This window comes from Perna viridis, chromosome 11 (assembly GCF_037379345.1).
Source record: "Perna viridis isolate PV_CMFRI_1.1 ecotype Kerala chromosome 11, ASM3737934v1, whole genome shotgun sequence".
In the NCBI taxonomy this organism is placed as follows: domain Eukaryota; kingdom Metazoa; phylum Mollusca; class Bivalvia; order Mytilida; family Mytilidae; genus Perna; species Perna viridis.
Genome location: NC_142455.1, coordinates 10,208,646 through 10,229,368, shown reverse-complemented (window position 1 = coordinate 10,229,368; position 20,723 = coordinate 10,208,646). Strand labels below are relative to the sequence as shown.

The window sequence follows — 20,723 nt, the reverse complement described above, 5'->3', positions numbered from 1 at the left end:
TTATATTGTTGACATAGTTATTTAGTTGATTTCTTATTTCGCATGTTTTCTGGGACCCGTTCTTAAGTATCAGTCTTTGTAAAAGTGTAATCTAGGAAACCAAGGTTATCGCGGTAATCAAAAGAATGTAATACACGGACAAAGACCAGATATGGAAGACAGACATACACTACTAAGAACATAAAGTAACTAAAATCATACATACAAAGTAACAAAAGCAAAAAAACTTGGAGTCCACTAAAAACTCGAATCATGGACGAGGTGCACTGGTAGGGTAAGCGTCCTCTACTTTTCTAAAAACACCCGCCGAGTTTATCATAAAAAGCCATTTCCGGGGTAGACGAAAGAGGAAAGGAAAACTATGACACGTTGAACAGATAAGATTTCATTGCGCAGAGGAATACACCGTAACGATCAACGTGTTCATGATGACGACCATACAACTTCTATAGTGATGACTTCAATCTTGTAGCAACATAACCCTATTCCAGAAGCCTATTTGCTACAATTATATCGCGATACAAAAAGTCTGCGTAGTTTCGGCAAGCTCTGGTATACATATGAGTTTTGATATGAACACTCCATACGTAGGTGCTGAAGGGATGTTGCCACAGATGAAAAGAAAGTTGATAATTCTGTGTGAAAAGTCATTTCGTTTGTCGTAAAGTTTGATCAATAGTTTTCCTGTAACACCGATCTCTAAGCGTAGGTCAAGATATGAGGCTGACGTCACAATGTCAGTACTATCCTTTATCCCAAATTCGTTGGGGTAAAATCATGTAATACTATAAAATGCAATTAACCAAAATAAAAGCTTCACATCTTTATTTCTGTTATTTTTGACATGTTTTCCTAGGAAAACCCGTTCTTAGGTATCAGTATTTGTAAGAATCATGCAAATTCTGTGAAATGTGATAAACCAAAAATAGGCTTCACATATTTTTATTTATGTTGCTTTTTAGGTCTCTATGGTGAAATGTATAATTATTCATTTCAATCTGTCTGCTCTTAGAAGATAATCCATATTGAAAATCTAACAGTTTTTATTGTGTTTTATTGTCATTTTCAAAATTATCTCTACTTTACAGATAACCAGAGTTTCTTTTTGTGTACGGTTATTTTTTTTTTATTGCTTTTTGTTTATTTGTTTGTTTGGGGTTTGTTAGTGGTCGGTTATTTGCTATCGCCCGTTACTTGGGTCTCAAAAGTCCATTAAACCTGACCACAGGTGTGTATGTGGTCGAAGGTACATCAGGTACGAATATTGTGGCGAATAAGAAATTATATTTATAAATAAAAATTATGTGTGTTTTTTGCAATGTATGTATCAATCCGGGATCTGTATCAGCGCGCATATAATATGTTGCTTACATTTCATGATTAAACACACCAGGGTTATGACACTTCCTTATGGAATTTTGACGGTGGTATTTTTATTGGTTGTCTCGGCGGACCAAAAGCCAAACATTTTATTTATAGTTGCTGATGATTTAGGTAAGTAATTCATAGACCATAATTACAAATCCATTTTTCTCGTCACTCTTTTTTTCCGACGCAGCCCGTATAGTTTCGCTTTTTAACTTTTGACCTTAAAGACGCTCTACCATGGAAACGCAAGTCACCTGATCAAAATTCTGTTTCCAGATTGGCCAAATACTGATAACCTAGTGGGGTTCGAAAAAGGAATTTGAAATTGCGTGCCATGCGTTAATTCCTGATGAACATTATAAGTAGATAATACAAATTTTACTGCGTCGGCTATCTTTTTTTAAAGATAATAATTGTTTTGTATCAAAATATCTTGAATTGTTTTAAATCTTTCATGTCAGACTGATTTTTCACATCTGTGCTTTATCAAAGATGTCGTACATTTCAGTGCTGGATACGCGGGCTATATTCTGCTTCAACAGAGCCAATGGAATAATTATGTTCAGAATCAATGTCTTCATAAGCACTTTTGAACGAATGTGATTTCAATGTTTGTGCTTAACTTTGAGTTACTTTACTAAACTTGTAAATTAAAATACGAGGTCTCAGTGTCTTGGACTTTTCTAGTGGCAGACTTTATTGCTTTAAATAAATTGTGACGATTAAACCAAATGATGCAGTTGATAACACGTTCTTACAGATTGTACCGATGCATGACAATATCAATATCTCTTGTGACATTAATTTTCCGATTGTTCACTTTCCATCCACAGGTTGGAATGATGTTGGATTTCACAATCCAGATATAAAATCCCCTAACATCGACTATCTAGCAAAGAATGGAATGATATTAAACCAGTCGTATGTACAACCAGTATGCACACCATAAGTTGTTATGATTACAATATCTTGGAAATGCTTTCACAATGAAAATTAGTTAATTTTATAATTTCCAAGGAACCACTTGCATAAAACTTTTTTGTTCATTTTGATATCTTCATTTGTACCTTTAATATTCAGTTTGGAATTTGCCTAAATACAAGAATAAATTTTAGGTTTTTCTTGCAGATCGAGAAATGCGTTTTTGTCTGGTTTTTATCCATTCAAGTCTGGTTTGCAGGTATGTTTTTATTAATTAATGGTTTGCAGGAAAGCATGCAATCAATCAATACGGAACTAATATGTTTAAATATATCCGAATAAGGAACTTTTTTTTAAATACATGCGCAGACGTGCCACGCATGAAGATCATGCGTACTAATGCTTCATGATCATTTTCGTGTGAATAATACTTTATATGCTTATCACGTGTTTCCATGTAATCATTATTCGTGCACTATCATGTGTAAATGCGATTATCTTACAGTTTACGCACGAATCCGACTACTTGCAATTTCAATTAATATAACCTAAGGATTTGTCATTGTGTGTAGCTTATAATTATTTACATGTATAATATGTTACGTACTGGAATGATTTAAGAGGAAGTCGCTGGTGGTGTTAGATGTGTGTGTGTTTTTTTTTTTGTTTTTTTGTTTTTGTTTTTTTGTTTGTTTGTTTGTTTTTTTTAATACCAGGAAAACCTCATTAAAATATTTGAACTTCAACACACCAAAATAAAAAAAAATATTATTCTGCTTTTCCTATTACAGAATGGGGTGATTTCGCCTTATGCTCCGTCGTGTGCCCCATTGAATCGGACTTTACTACCGCAGAAACTAAAGGAACTTGGTTATACAACCCATGCAATAGGAAAGTAAGGGAAAATAGTACGGTGTTGGTGCATGTTTTCTTTTAATTTAAAGAAATATGTTTTGTTTCTGTCAGTTTTCACATGACTGGCTGATGGCTACCTACAGTACCTGAATCGATTCGTGCAATAAAAATTGCGATCGGTCATCGATCAACGATCATTTTCTGGTCAGTCGTTGATTCGTCAAACCGATCTATTTAACTGGTTATCGCATCACGTAACCACAGAGCGGTCAATGTATTTTCCGGTTTTTGTTGTTTTATTTGTCAAATTTACACTTATTTATATAATGTAATAGGTTTAAACATCAATGTACACTTATTTTACATTTCTTTTATTTAAAACAGATCTCACGTCATTTTACATAACAAAACTGCGATCAGATCGGCCACTAGTCATCGGTCATCGATCTGTCAGCAATCATGCAATCGACGGTCATCGATCCGTCTAATCGTTGCATGGATCGGTTCAAGGACTTATAAGAAATTGAGCACTGTAGGAGTATGTTTATGATTTTTTTGTTCTCACTTCTTGACGTTTAAGCGTGGATCATTGATACCACAAGCGCCATCATGTGAGCAACTGAACAGAATATTTCTTCCACGGAAAACGAAAGAGCCTGAATAAAAATACACATATTATTGGATAGTAATGCATAGATATATGTCTACTCTTTTGTGATCTTATTGTTATTATTGCGTCTGTGGTGTAAACTGAAAAATGAAATATCACGTTTTGAGTTATTTGAAAAATGAAGCAGAAACTTTCACAAATTTCAAATGATGTATGGAGGCAAAAATGGCAGAATTGACATTAATATTATTAAATACATACCAAGAATTATAAATTTGCATTTATACTATGAATGATATATTTTATATATTTATTTACCTTTTAGAGTTGTCTTTTTCTGAAAAGAGATTGACGAAATAATTGGGCCAACTCTTCCTTTTTCTGAATATAAAAAAACGTACCATTACTCTTGGATGCTTTTAGTTTGGATTTCCATACGAGCCATTGTTTTCTCAAATTTTGAACCGAATAGATATGTAATCTATACTTTAACTGGCCATCCTGACAACCAACACTTTTTACACGTGTTATGAACAAGTTTTAGTAGGACACAGTTGCGTTTATCTCACTGTACAATTTCCACTGACTTATGAAATTGGATCATTTTTGAGAAATGTTTCATACCTAGGTGGCATCTTGGTATGTGTAAATGGGAATGTACTCCAACATACAGAGGGTTTGATACATTTTATGGATATTACAATGGTCAAGAAGACTACTATAACTACACTATTTGTAAGTATGTCGACATGCATTCATGACGAAATGAAATCGAATTATACCATGGTACGATCTTTTTTCACACCTTATGATAATTTGATGCGCAGAAGAAAAAATAAGAGAGTAACCGTTAAAGTATTACACCGGGTTGGAAATTTTGTATCGTCTTGATATCTATATTTGTCTTTCTTTTGTTTCGGCAGTTTTTTTAATTTGGCTCCTTACATTTGATTCTACTCGCTATTTTTTGGCAATTTCGTCATTCTTGTTTTACTCCACCTTGAATCCTGTTCCTGTTTTACCTGATCTATCAAAACAAAAACAGCCATACTTATTAATTACTGCTTATACATATTACAAAAATGAGTTATATTAAGAAATCTGACTTTTTTATGTTTTACAGTAGGCGGATCAGACTTTCGAGATAACAAGGAACCAGTAAAACCAGACACATATTCAACGGTAGGTTTCCGTAGTAACTATTCGTGCTTTATCAACCGTAAGTTGCCGTAGTAACCACTTTGGATTTATAAACGGAATAGTTGCCGTTATAACTATCTGGAGTTTATCAACAGTAGATTATCATGGTTACAACCATGGAATGTTAACATGGCTTGCAAATCAACTACTGAAAACAAACTAATTTCAGAAGTAACACGCTTTCTGATTGGATAACAAAAAATTGGTCCATTTTTTCATAGACCAACCTTTGTATATGACAGACGACATCAACCTTTTTCAATGGTATACGCGTTGAATTTTGCTACTAAAATTAAATTATAAGGAATTACTGTTATATATTTGTTGGTCTATTTGTAAATAACCTCAATGCTCGTTGTCCACATTTGAAAATAATGTGCTACACGTGATTAAGGTTTCTTCGTAGACCGAAAATAATATAACAGTCATATCTTAAATGATTAAAAAAAATAAAAATGATACATAATTCTTAATATTCCTTTCAGTTTGCATACGCTCATCGTGCTAATCAAATTATATCCGGCCATGATAAAAAGAAACCTATGTTTCTGTATTTGCCATTCCAATCTGTTCATGAGCCTATACAGGTAGAGTATATATTTACATATTTACTTTCAATGTGCACTTTTGTAAACATTTCTTTAACATTCTAACTAACTGCGTTGATAATTGTATAAAAAAATCGGTCAGAACGCAAACACTTAAGGGTTCAAGCTTGTTTGTGTTACTAAGAAGTATCAAAGGTGTTCTTGATTCAAAATAATTCAAGATCTTTTAAGCTTTTTACAATTATAAAATATACACGATTGTAAGTAAGTGTCAGTGATTTCAACGAAAAACACCAGTTCTAAAGACTTTAATAACAGAATTACTGGACATCCACGGCATGCCGCGTAATTGTGGACTTATTCAGAATTTTGAAAATGAAGGTCGTATTATATGTATGCACAATAAAACCTGCCAAATCTTATGTTAAGAGTGTAGCTGTTTTTTTACCATACGTGGATTTATTCCGAATTTTGAAAATGAAGGTCCTATTATATGTATGACAATAAAACTGGCCAAGTCTTATGTTAAGAGTGTGGCTGTTTTTTTACCATACATGGATCGCAAATATCACATTTTATTTATTATATGCTAAATTCAAAGACTTCTGGATATACTCACTAACGTTTATCGAAGGTCAGTCAAGTCGGAGGCATGCCACAATCTTTTGGTTGTCCTAAATTATATTTCTATAAATAACATTTGATCATTTGTAGTCTTGAAGAGTCCACTATTTCATATTTTTAAACGTTTTTTTTTCTATTATTTACTCAAAGGTTCCAAAATATTACGAAGATATGTACAATAATATAAAGAACAAAGGAAGAAGACAGTTTTCAGGTTGGGGTTTGATAATTATATTACTGGGTCAATGTTTTACTTTTTAATGAAGCTTCAGAATACTTGGTCTTCATTGCCGAACACTTTGTTAAATCAAAACCATTTTCTACTACATTAAATCCGGTTTAAACTGAATCCTGAAATCCGAAAGCTTGTCAAACCAGACATCTCTGATTTATCCTGAAATCAATTATAATCAATTTTGAATCTTGGTAACCCAAAACCTGACTAAAGCGAACCAATTTTCAAATCCAAAACGGATCCGGTTCAGACATGTTGGTTGAATAGGTCTTTATATTCAAATTTATCTTATCTGTGTATTGGCAAACGAGTCGTTAACACATACCAAATAGGGGCCTCGCGTCTTGAGTTTTCTCCATTGCTTACACGATGTCTTTTACAGGTATGGTCACTGCTATGGATGATGCAATTGGTAACGTCACGGAATCATTGAAGAGAAATGGAATGTTTGAAAATACACTGATTATATTTACTGCTGATGTAAGAACTTTATTTCTATTACTGCTAGAATTAACTATGATTACTGATTTACATCATTGTGGATTTTTATTACTTATATTTTCATGTCAATATTTTATCCCACATCGAAACTTTTCTTCTGTTATTTTGAAAGTGTTATTTTGGTAATTTCATATTATGTGTTGTGTGTGTATGTTTTTATCCTTGAAACATGATATTTTGATTATGTCTTAATATTTGTCCTTTAGTTCAAATATTGTTTTAGGTCATTCAACCTGATCAGATATTATTGTAAGAGGTAAACACTCACCAATAAAATTGTACGTTTGAAATGTCCTAGGTATCATTCCATATAAAATTTAGACACTGCCTATGAAAAGGGGGTATTCATACTGTGGATAACCCCATCAAACAAATAATGCTCTCTCTGTCCTAATATATGAATGCTATATTTTATTGAATGATAGTCCTTCCTTTCTTCAGGTTTGCATATTTAAGAAAACATTACATCCATATCCCTCTACAATTAACAAAATCAAACCTAATCAAGAACAATAACTCTTCCAAAGTGCCAATTTCACACACAATCTCATTAGTTTTATCTATGAAGTGCAACAACGAAATAAATAGTATGACTGTTGGTGTGGTCTGTTACTATATCTGCGATATCACGTTGAACCATTGAGTTACATTTTCATTTGAAATACCCTGAAAATGTGCATTTAAAAGGCAGCTAACTCTGTCAAAAAACCCATTTTCTTAGATTCTATTGAAAACTTTCTGAGCAAATTCAGTGATGCAGAGATCAAATAATGGCCTTTTCTAATAGAGAAAGTATCCCTGAGTGAAATTTTATTGTCAGATCAGTGGAGTTTTGATATGCATATTTCTGATTTTTCCCATTTTGCCTCATTCTTAAAACATTTACCTTTAAAGTATTCCGTTGAGTTAAGACTTTTTTATTTCATATTCCCAATTTTAGAATGGTGGTTGGCCACAGTATTACGGCAACAACTATCCATTACGAGGATCTAAGATAACAGTTTATGAAGGGGGAACTCGAGCAGCAGCCTTTGTTTACGGAGCTGGATTAAAGAAACAGAAAACTGTGTTTGAAGGGTAAGACTTATCTGTAACATAACTTTAAATAAAAATACTTGTTCTCCTTTATTATTTATGGTAATAAATAAGCATGCTGCTGATGAAAGGTGACTTCATGGAATTCGTGTACAGCATATCGAATTTGCGATATATATTTGATTGGCAAGTTTTGTATTTGCTATTTTGCTTTATGCAACCTTAAAAAAACAATTGCTTAATTACGGACGATATTTATAATGACATGACAAGTAGAGTTAGTTAAGATAATTGAATACATTATTTGCCTTAATATTCATATTACGTGAGTATTACAGATATAAGATATTATAAGTAGTCATACGATGTTTAAGATAAGATTTGCTTGTACAGAATGATGCATGCAGTTGATTGGATGCCGACTATTTTGGCTGCAGCTGGCGGTGAAGAAGGTAATTTTCGCGGTGTACTGATTTTCAATATTATCCTTTTGGATAGAATGGCGCGAGAAGTAGTGCCCGCGAAATTGATTTTTTAATTACATTCTTTTGGTTACCGCTATAACATCGGTTCCCTTGATTACTCTTTAACACTATATAACGCTGACGATCATTTGAAACTGCGAAAATTTGATGTCTACGAATATGGTTGGTTAATAGAATCCGCGAAAAATAATACGTTTACAGTACTTTTATTTGTTTCAGTGATTATATAACTCTTATTTATTATATAGATAGCAGTGTGTTATCGAATTTCCCAGTGTAAAAAAATTTCGGTAATTCACACTGTGAAATAAATTTGGTATTTTCACTCTCGGACTTTCTCTCGCAAAAAACGTCAAAACTTTGATATCAATCGTGATCACAGAATTTAAAATTCATGTTGCAAATATAGATAAATTATGAAGAAAATCTATATAATAAATAGAATAATCAGTTGGTTACCGTCGATAATCAAAATATGATAACTACGCTTGATCATTTAACTCATACGCTGAACAAGTTCCGCACACTCGTTAAATCTAAACGTTCTTCGGCACCTGTCTTAATATGTTGGCTATCCACTCTTTCTAAATAGTTATACTATTACTCTTTAAAGAGGGAAACTATTAATGACATCATTTTTGGTGTTTTTGTGGTTCTTCGAACCCGAACTAAAATTCCAAACATAATTTAAATTTCAATTTACAACGTAAAGATGTACTAAATTCCAAGAAATTGCAACAACCAATTAACAAAATACAGGGAAAAGATTAAAATTAATTACGAAATGCATTCATAATCAGTGGCGGCTCCATGGGTTGCAGGGGTTAGCTCCTTCCTTCATTTGGAAAATTTGCATTTTCAGATGTAAAATTGACAAAAAATGGTAAATGATGTCCTAGCATCCTCTTTCTTCTGATAAACCACTGCTGGCACCCCTTTCAACGTGTCTAGACCCGCTATCTGTGTAATACTAAATGTCATGGAAAACTTTATCATATCTTGACCTACACTTAGAAATCGATGGTAAAGGAAAATTATTGACCAAAATTTACGACAAACGTGACGACTTTTCATTTAAAATTGTCAACTTTCCTTTCATCTGTGGCAACATCCCTTCAGCACCTGCGTATTGAGTGTTCATATCACAACTGATACGTGATGCCAGAGCTTGCCGAAACTACGAAGACTTTTTTTGTATCGCGCTAGAACTCTAACAAATAGACTTCTGGAACAGGGTTATGTTGCTACAAGATTGCAGTCATCACTACAGAAGTTGTATGGTCGTCATCATGAACTCGTGGATCGTTATGGTGTATCCATCTGCACCATGAAAACTGATTTATTCAACGGGTCATAGTTTTCCTTTCCCCGTTTTTCTACCCCGGACTTGACTTTTATGAGCAACTCGGCGGTTGTTTCTAGAAAAGCAGAGGACGCTTACCCAACCGATACACCTGGTCCATGCTCCCAGTTTTATGGAGTCCGAGTTGCTTATTTGCTTTTATTACTTTGTATTTATGATTTTAGTTACTTTATGTTTTTGTTGTGTATGTCTGTTTTCTCTGTCTGGTCTCTGTCCCTCGATTACATTCTTTTGATTGCCGCTATAACCTTGGTTCCATTGATTATTCTTTCACACCACTGGGTCGATACATCTGCGGGTGGATTTTGTCCCTGAGGGTATCATCAACCCAGCAGTAATACATTTTTTTGTTAAATTAATATTTTTAACAAGAGAAATGGAAGATAACTGGCTCGGACGTCGCTCAGTATACAAAGTTCCGAACCTGACAGCAGGTCTGATACACTCTGCTGTCTTGTAAGTATGTGGTGTCCCCAAATGGGAATCTTAGCACACTCATATCTGGTATGGAAAGTGCCCCGACCAATTCAACTAAAAGTACCCAATCAGACCATCTATTCTAGTACAAAACTTCTGACTATTTCAAAATTATCAAACCTTGTTCCATCACTTTAAATGATATATTTGACTACAACGATGACGAACCACATTGTACCATATCAAAATATAGTATTAAAAATTGCAAAACATATTCTTATAACCGACTCTTACTTCTCCAGTTCCCTTAGAAAACAAAGCCTTCCATACAAGAAGTCACAATGACTTGAGTTGCAAATCAACAAACTTAATATATAGATTAGAATGCAACTTATGTGGTTAAGTATATGTCGGAGAAACGCAAGAACGATTAAACAAAAAAATGTGCGGTCATCGTTCGGGAATTGACACCACCAAATTCCCTACAGTTTATCAACACTCTAATCAACAAGATCATTCAATCCTCTCCATGAAAGTTGGTATTTTAGAAAAAAAAATTACCATCCTACGAACAGTCCCGTTCTAAGTAAAATCTATCGTAGGGAAAGAGAGGAGTACTGAATACGCAGACTAGGTCCTGCAATACCTTACGGTTGCAATGACATCATCAAAAGTATAGGAAACATTTCAGTCCAACGTAACAACAGCGTAAATGTGATGAATTTATTTGACAAAAATCCAAGACGGGAAAGGAGTCATGGCCATCGCCACTATACGTCACCTAATTTACATGATGTTTCCATAGATGGTCTCCTTCCTTTCATACAAAAACTTCTTGGACTTCATCACATTAGAACCAAACTTTATTCTATACCTCTCACTTTTACTACACTCCATTTACAAAATAAGTCTTGACACTCCTATTTCTGATCCCACCTCATCATTAAACAGACTTGTTGCCATCATTTTGGATATTGGTTTCCACAGACTCTTTAAACCAGTTTGTGTGAAAATTCAAGATTAAGAAAAAACGATCATTTCTTCCACTACCATTTGTCACCAAATGTATAGATACAATTAATTTGGCTAACATCCTTCATCACAAAAACGTTACCAACAAAATTCCCCTATATTTCAAAGACAAATCCATACTGATTATTTCATATTCCTATACTTCATCCATTGCATCCAAAATTTTCAATTATAAAAGGCTATTACAGAACCTCGAGATTGAGGACTTCAAAGCTAAACCATCTGACTGTTCTTGCAAAAACTGTCCATTTAAATATGGTCCTTCTGGTCACGTCGTCACAGGAGATTTAACCATCATCGAAAACTAATCTCTGCGTAATATCCTTTTTAAAGGTCCCAAGTACAGCAAACCACGCTCCATAAATTGGAATTATAACTTTAAGGTTCTTATGGATGCCGTTGAGGACTATGCAAGAATATGGATAAAACGAGAACAAGAAGACATCGATTTTCTGTCAGAGTGGTTAAATGCCGTGAGGTCTTTAATTTTGAAACGAATGAAAAAATAGTAGGTCAATGAGTGACAGGACTACATCGGTTTTCAAAGACCCCGATGTAGCAAAAACATTATCTTCTATACATGACAACTATGTTGTACCTGCAGACAAAGTCCAAAACAACATTGTTTTTGTCTGCAAAACGTTTTACGTCCAATGTTTATTATCAGAGGTAGACGTAGAAAATAATGGCAGTGATAAAATCTATACTGCTACCACACTCTCCAAAGAAGAGATTGTGGAAAACCATCAATCTGTGCCATCCTCTCTTGGTCTCTCTACCAAAGGACGATGATTGTGATTTACCGTCTATGTACTGGGTTTCTAAACTCCACAAGAATCCATACAAATAACATTTCATAGCTGGATCTGCAAAATGTACCACCAAACCTCTTTCAAAACTTTTAACTTCTATACTCACAACTGTCAAAGAGGGTCTACAGTCCTACCACAATACTTGTTACTCCCGTAGTGGTATTAATTCAATGTGGATCCTGAAAAATTCGAAAGATCTTTTGGATACAATCAGTTCAAGACTATTATCTGAATATAATAACATTAAAACCTATGATTTTTCAACACTGTATACTTCTATTCCCCATACTCAGTTAAAATCCCGACTTAATAACATTATACATCGTTGTTTTTTTTTTCCAAAAAAGATGGTACACCTAGATACAAATATATAGTTCTTGGTAGAGATTCCTCATACTTTGTAAGAAACAATTCCAAATAATCTTCCAAATATGCAGAGGAAGATGTTAACAAAATGCTGGAATTTTTAATCGACAGCATATTTGTCCAGTGTGGTGGACGTGCTTTTCAACAAACGGTCGGCATTCCAATGGAAACAAATTTTGCTCCTTTACTTGTTGTATATATCTGCACCATGAAAACTGATTTATTCAACGGGTCATAGTTTTCCTTTCCTCGTTTTTCTACCCCGGACTTGACTTTTTATGAGCAACTCGGCGGTTGTTTATAGAAAAGGAGAGGACGCTTACTCTACCGGTGCACCCTTTTGCTTTTTTTACTTTGTATGTATGATTTTAGTTACTTTATGTTCTTTGTTGTGTATGTCTGTTTTCCATGTCTGGTCTTTGTCACTGGATTACATTCTTTTCATTACCGCTATAACCTTGGTTCTCTTGATTGTTCTTTCAGCATTGCCTACTGTCATACATAGCATTTTTAATCATGTGTAAATTACTCCATGGTTAGACTAAACAGGAACATGACAATAAAACTGAATCTCTCCAGAACTCCTACTTTATTTTAGATCATTACAAATTTTCAAGTCACTTAATATCTCCTGCCTTGGTTCGAATTTTTAACTTACGTCAAACTAATTCTAAATCATTAGTGTTATACATGTAACAATTACATTATTTTCATTTAAACAGTACCTGGAATTGATGGCATAAACCACTGGGATAGTTTACGTAACGGGATGAAAACAACAAGGAGGACTGAATTCGTTTACAACCTAGATACTGCGATGCCACCTCTTAATGGTCATGCTGCTGTTAGGTGAGTGTTCTTTAACCTGTTAATAAATTAAATAGTTGAATTCAATTGTGTTTATTATTAAATGGTTCAAGTGGTAATAAATGATGACACCAACTATTAAGTGAAATAAAAAAACCAAAACATCGGTGATGTCTCCCATGCCTAGCCCAACTGTAAAAACCAGCATTTCAACAATGCCGCTGTTTCATGCCATTTAATTGCATAGGTTCTGGGCTTCAGTCTAATGTCTTACACAAGATTTGTATTGTTTAGTTTTAAAATGACATAAAGCAACACAAAAATAAAAATCAGGGTAATTAAGTCCGTAAGTCTCTTCGGTTTCTGATAGTCAATTGTATTACTGCACAATCAAGACTCGAATCAGTGATGAAGGAATAGAAGTTCAACACAGGTCGAGTTTGATTGAAAATGTTTCTGATACGACATTCAAATGTTATTGTACATGGCAGAATCTCTCGGTAAAGAGATTGGCTTACTATTTCAATAGTTTTGATTATATGTACTTCTTGTAAGCAATATTTTTGGAGGATTTAGATCTTCCTATATATTTGATTCTAATGTTGCTGAGTAGAGGTTACTCCTTGAAAGACGTATGAAGCATATCGAAATTTGTCAAGTCAATATGATTTAAATCTGTTATTTACAGAGTCGGTAATTACAAACTAATTGAGGGAAATGCTGGTCCCTATAATGGTTGGTACCCTGTTCCGACCTCGGAGGAAGATGGGGAAGTCGAGGAACCAAACGAGTTAGGATACTATCAATTATATGACGTTTTAAGTAAGTTATATCAATCCTTTGTTGAATCAAAATGATATAATATCAGAGTATGAAAACTTTATGAAAATAAAGTTAAATCCAATTTACGATGATAAATTGCTTAATAACAAGGAATGAATACAAAACACACACTTTTGAAACAAGAAATGTAAATTTTTTTCTGCAGTTCAGGGAGTTGAATTCTAGTAAATCCTGTGGAGGTAATTATACAGGGTGTTAACTTCAGAATGTTTAGCGGTCTGACTAAAAATGCCAAAATATCTTGAGTTTTTTACCCAGCATTCGCCAAAATTAGAAACGCAAGCATATTTTTTATATCATTTTGTGTACAAAATTGTTAAATTGCACTCCAGCAAAAATAAATCTACATGTTACATGTATCCTCTTGAAAAAACTAAAAAAAAACATGGATAGTCACATATAGAAGACGGCACTGGTAGTGAAGATTATGAAGATTGATCAAAGAATCATTCGAGTTAAGTTTGGCGACAGTGACAGTCCAGGTCTAGTTGTATTAGCTTAACATTGAATTTGTTCAAATGTAGACTCAAATTATTTACTTAATACTCATTTAATATCAACTGCAATTGTTATGATTGTTTACCATTCTTTTATTATCAACTATATGACGTTTTAAGTAAGTTTTATAAATCCTTTGTTGAATCAAAAGGCAAAAAATAAGTTAAATCCAGTTCACGATGATATATTGATGCATAACAAGGACTGAATACAAAACACACTTTTGGACAAAAGTTTAGCGGTCTGACTACAAAATGCCAAAATATATCGGTTAAAAGACTAAGTTTTTTCCCCAGCATTCGCCAGAATTAGAAACGCAAACATATTTGTTATATCATACTCATTTTAAATCAATTCCAATTGTTATGATTGTTTACTTTTCTTTTTTCGCAAGCATTATTTTGTGCTTACTTTGCAAGCATTTAAAAAGTCACTACGAATGAAAAGATTGGTTAGTAACTTATCATATATACATCTACAAATGTTTACTGCTTTTATTTTTAGATGATCCAAATGAACGGCACAATCTACATTTAAAGGAAAGTAATATTTTAAGGCAACTAAAGGAAAGACTTAACAGTTATAAGAAATATATTGTGCCACCAGTATCGCGAAAGATTGATCCAAATTCAAACCCTACTAATTATGGCGGTTTTTGGACGCCAGGGTGGTGCTAATGATTTGGGAATGGGTACGAAAGTGATGTCAGTAATACCCTTGGAGCCTACCATAAAATGACGCCGTTTTTTGTTTTTTGTTTTGTTTTTTTGTGTTGTTGTTTTACTTAAAATACAATGTATTAATTTTATTTGTACGTTCTCGGCATTCTCAAATGTTATTCATATCACGTATTTATATCATATTCGAATAAAGACAAACTTGAAAAAAAATCTGGTCTCAGAGAAGAAAGCCCATCGATTAAAATGAAAAACAGTAGCACCAGCAAATGAAGCCATGCAACACATAAAGATCAAAACTTTCACGCAGCAGGAAACCAAGTAAAAGTAAAGGTTAAATAATGTACTTTGAATAGATAGGCAGTGTCTTTCAGAAACCCGTCATTTTGTGACATATTTAATAATATGTATAAGAGATGTAGGTCGTCAGTCACAAAAACAAAGTTATATCGTTTCTCTGGAACAAATACATTGCAATTATTGATCAGAACATCACAGATTAAAGTGACATTATATATATATATAATCAAGGCTAAGCTACACCCCAACTGTAGAATCGATACAAGGTTGCAAATTTGTGATGCAAATTTGGTCGCTCACTCAACGGGACTGGAACCCCTTCTCTTCTCTGACATCGATGGCAACGACGCCTGAACTAAGTCCAACACTCTAGACCTCTTGGCCAACTAGGCTACATACATATAGCTTTTGTTAACCGAGTAATACTTCCTAGTAAGTGAATTTTGAGCGAAAACATTAGCACATAATGTAACTGAATAGGACAACTTTTGAGAGTATCGGGTAAGACAGTAGAGGATCTGAAACATTATACAAATACAACTACACCAAGTATTTAATACATATAAGAAGTTTAATGGGATGTGGCACCTCTACCACCATGGGTATTTTTCAGACCTTTCTATGTTTACGATATCTTCCCTGTATCAAATTGATCCGATTGAGCAGTGTAGCGAATTGATTCGTCACATTCTGGGGTTTGTATAATATTGATTTGTAGTGACATGTGTCGTTAATTTGATCCTCTATCCTACATAACAACACCTAGATGAGCTGTCTCGTACTACCATTACATCGTGTACTAGGTCACAGCCCTAGATTAATCCTACGAGGAGGGCTCTCCCGGCCAGCGAAAGCTATATTTTTATAAGTCCCAGCAGGCTGGGTGATCCACAGCGTTTGACTTTGTGCAGGCACGGTTGCCATAGATGTCAGAGAAGAAAAGGGGTTCGAATCCCGCTGCGGGAGCGACCAAATGTGCATCAATTCAGATACATTCAAAATTATGAAATTAATTTTCATGTAGGAGCTGAAGATAAGACAAATAAAACATCAGAGAAAGACAATATGAACTAAAACAAAAACAGGCAGTAGCATCAGTTTCCTGGAAGGGGAAACATGTCATGAACCATTAAATTATTATCAAAAGTAAAACAAAAAAAAAACAGGAATATTTCGTTAACACTTCATTCATGATTAATGTTACATTCCAATAAAAAAAGGCATACGTTTTATCGTCACGTATTCTTTATGGAAAATGGTTACAACGGAAAAGGATAGAGAGTTTTATTATAGCTTTCTTTCTTGTAACAACAATAAGGAAAGGAACTGAACACTTAATATAGAAGTTACAAACATTTTGATTTAAATGATTTTACAACTGATTTGCATTCCATTAAAATTACTGAAAATTGTTATGATACAGATTTCAACAATGATTATGAAAATGAGTTTGTAAACATTTAGACAAACATGCTCCAATAAAAACTAAAGCCAACGTAGAAAACCACTTTAATATATGAATAAGGAACTTAGAGAGGCCATATATAGAAAAGAAACGCTATATACAAAATTTATTAAAAACCGGAATGTCAAAAATTGGGAGAAATTTAGGCAATAAAGAAATTTGGTAACACAACTCAAAACGAAATCTGTGAAAGTATACGTTTTAGAACGTTTCTCTGAAGGATAAAAAAATTGTGACTTCTGGAAAACAGTCAAGCCATTCTTCTCTAAAACAGGGAACTGTAGAGAGCAAACAAAATTGTACTACTTGAAAATGACAAAATTATAAACAATTCAGAAGACGTGTCAAACGTATTCAATAATTTTTTTCCACAGTAGCAGACAAAATAATAGCAGATGTTGAATATGACTCCTCAAACCATCCCAGTATAAATGAAATTTTGAACATTAGAAATGATAAAAACAATATTATATTTAAAGAGGTATTCAATGAAAATGTAGAGAAAATTTTAAATAACATAAATGTGAAAAAGGCCACAGGTGCTGATGGTATTCCAGCAAAAACTTTTAAAAATTGTAAATCCTGTATAGTGCCTCAACTTACCACTCTTGTTAATGTGTCAATTTAAAATACCTGTTTTCCTGATAAATTGAAAGAGGCACAGGTTACACCTTTATTCAAGACAAATGATCCATTGTCAAAAACAAATTATAGACCTGTTAGTATCCTTCCTATATTTTCTAAAGTTTTTGAAAAGATATATGAAATACAATTATCTGATTATTTTGACAAAATATTTTATCCTTTTCTATGTGCTTCCAGACGTGATAATGGATGCAAGACCCCTAATCAGAGTTTTAGAAGATTGGCCAGCTGCTCTTGACAAAAAGCAATATGTAGCAGTAGTTTTGATGAATCTTTCTAAGGCCATTGATTGACTTCCCCCATGAAATTCTGCTCGATAAATTATCAGCATACGGTGTTTCCATCAATTCAATCTTCCTCCTTAAATCTTATTTATCAAAAACCAGCAAATTAAAGTTAATAATGTTCTGAGCGGGTGGGATGACATTCATAAAGGTGTACCTCAGGGCCCCATCTGAGGGCCATTGTTGTTTAACGTTTTTATAAATGGCATTTTCCTCTTTGTAAAAAAGGGAGCCTATATAATTATGCAGACGATAATACCTTGTCTTTTGTAACCCTGATTTTTATAAGTTAATCTCTACTCTTCAATGTGAGTCTCAAATTTTGATTGATTGGTTTCGGTTTAATAAAAAGCAGGCAACTCCTGATAATTTCAAGTTCTTGCAGTGGGGAAAAGGCATTTGAGAAAAATCCCTCCATTAAAAATACAAAATTCAGTCCTCACTTGCGAAAAAACGGTGAAATTTCTAGGAATAGAGATTGATTATCAGTTAAACTTTGATGATCATATCAGTGTGATCTGCAGGAAAGTATCTCAGCAACTGAATGTTTTAAAAAGCCTAGACTCTTATTTGGACCGTTTAAGTAAACTAACTCTATTTCATACTTTTATTTTGAGTAATTTCAATTTTTGCCCTATGGCTTGGCACTTTTGTACAGAAAAGATTTTTTTTAAATTAGAAAAAGTGCAAGAAAGAGCACTTTGTTCCGTATATGAGGACTATAACAGCTCTTACCAGGTACTCCTCATCAAAGCTAGGGTGCCTTCACTTTTAAAACTGTGAAAATAATATTGCACATGTATGTCTAAAAAATCTGGTAAATGTAAAAAAATCTAAATATTCTTTTAGGTATATAAATGTATTGGATGTGCTTCAGGTAAAGTCAAGCAGATATGGTAAAAAAATCTTTTAAATTTGCTGCGGCAACACTCTGGAACAGCCTTCCCAACCATTTCAGGACAGAAAACAGTTTTTCTCATTTCAAGAGCCTAATTCAGTCCTGGAATGGTTCGGAATGTCGCTGCTCTGCATGCAGGTAAATTTCTGTTAGACATCATGCTTATTTTCAGCTATACGTTTTGTTTGGCTTCTTCTTGAATAACAGTAATTCTGCTTTAGATTTAGTTCCTGCATTTCTATATACTTTTATGTTTATTTCTCTGCTATATTAATATGTTTTATTTAGTGCATGCTATGCTTATTCTGTGCTTGATAATATGTATTGCTTTGTGTGTATGTGCCCTTGCCTTGGTTTATGTTATGCTTTTGTTTTATATTCGGTCAAAAACTGTGTCTGTATTTATGACGAGCTTCTGTTATCGAATATCTTGATATAGTAATTTGTTTGTTATATTTAGATTTCTTTCGTTAAAATCCGAAATATTGTTACTAATAGGAGCAAAATGAATCACGTGGTCTTGACAAGCGGAAGTCACCATCTAAAAACCGAAAACTAACAAAAGGGAATGACAAATCATCCCTTTTATTGTAAATTTCAGTATTTAGATTTCCATTGTTGATATGAATACTAAAATGAAGAACCAGATAATCTTTATTACACATGTATCAATTTATTTGGCTTTATTCAAAGAAAGTTTTGCCGGATATATATCGTCAACGTTGTTAAGAGCTAAAACATCGCTCAAATATCTGAGTGTGTCTATTAGATTTTTCTGTTAAATATAGTAATATTTTGCTTAGTCTTATGTAAAGAAAAAGATATACAGATCACTGCCACACTACAAAGAGACAATTTCTGGACAAAGATGAAGATCAACAGGAAGACCATACGCAAAGAAATTTAAAGTCTTCAGTTCTTTTCCTTTTTGTTTTTACAAACAAGAAAGCTGTAATAAAACTCTCTATCCTTTTCCTTTGTAACCATTTTCCGTAAAGAATTCGTGATGATAATACGTATCCCTTTTTGTATTGGAATGTAACATCAATCATGAATGAATTGTTAAAGAAATTTTCCTGTTTTTTTTCTTTTTTTACTTTTGATAATAATTCAATGGTTCATGACATGTTTACCCTTCCAGGACACCTGATGCTACTTTCGGTTTTTGATTGAGTTCATATTGTCTTTCTGATTTTTTTTGGTCTTATCTTCAATTCCTGCATGTAATTAAATTTCATAATATGTTAATATGTAGATCGTTTATTTCTTGTTTTGAATGTATCTAAATTGTTTCAGCGATGCAAGTTTGCTCGCTTACTCAGCGGGATTCGAACATATTCTCCTCTCTGGCATCTATGGCAACACCGCCTGCACAAAGTCCAACTCTTTGGACCACTCGGTCAATTAGGCTATATAAAATATAGCTTTCGCTGGCCGGGTCGTTCCTCCTCGTTGGATTAATCTAGGACTGTAACCATGTACACGATGCATGGTAGTGCGGGACAGCTCATCTAGGTGTTGGTATGTAGGATAGAGGATCAAATTAACTATACATGTCACAACAAGTCCATATTATACAAACGTCCTCAGAATGTGACTCTATTCGCTACACTGCTCCATCGGATCAAATTGATTCAGAGAAGATAATGTAAACTTCTAGAAGGGTCTGAAAAATTCCTAACTCGGTTAACGAAAGCTATATCTTTGTATAGCCTTGTTGGCCCAGTGGTCTAGAGCGTTGGACTTAGTGCAGGCGGTGTTGTAATAGATCTCAGAGAAGAGAGAGAGCGACCAAATTTGCATCGCAAATTTGCAACCTTGCATCGATTCTAGAGTTGGGATGTAGCTTAGGCTTGATTATATATATATATATCATCTTACTTTAATCCGCGACATTGTGTACATCAATAATGGCAATGTGTTTGTAACAGAGA

The 20,723-nt window shown here is 33.7% G+C and overlaps 1 protein-coding gene across 1 annotated transcript; it reads left to right on the top strand.

Annotated features, from left to right (window-relative positions):
- Positions 1-1,141: 1,141 nt before the first annotated feature.
- On the top strand, positions 1,142-15,328 carry LOC148602933 (arylsulfatase B-like). The gene is made up of 14 exons (XM_088551744.1): positions 1,142-1,494; positions 2,202-2,313; positions 2,497-2,548; positions 3,081-3,184; positions 4,383-4,489; positions 4,878-4,936; positions 5,440-5,541; positions 6,277-6,340; positions 6,744-6,841; positions 7,803-7,939; positions 8,291-8,349; positions 13,095-13,221; positions 13,868-14,001; positions 15,025-15,328. Exons 1-14 carry the CDS (start codon positions 1,323-1,325, stop codon positions 15,195-15,197), a joined length of 1,500 nt encoding a protein of 499 aa, XP_088407870.1. The 5' UTR covers positions 1,142-1,322; the 3' UTR covers positions 15,198-15,328.
- The last annotated feature ends 5,395 nt before the right edge of the window (positions 15,329-20,723 follow it).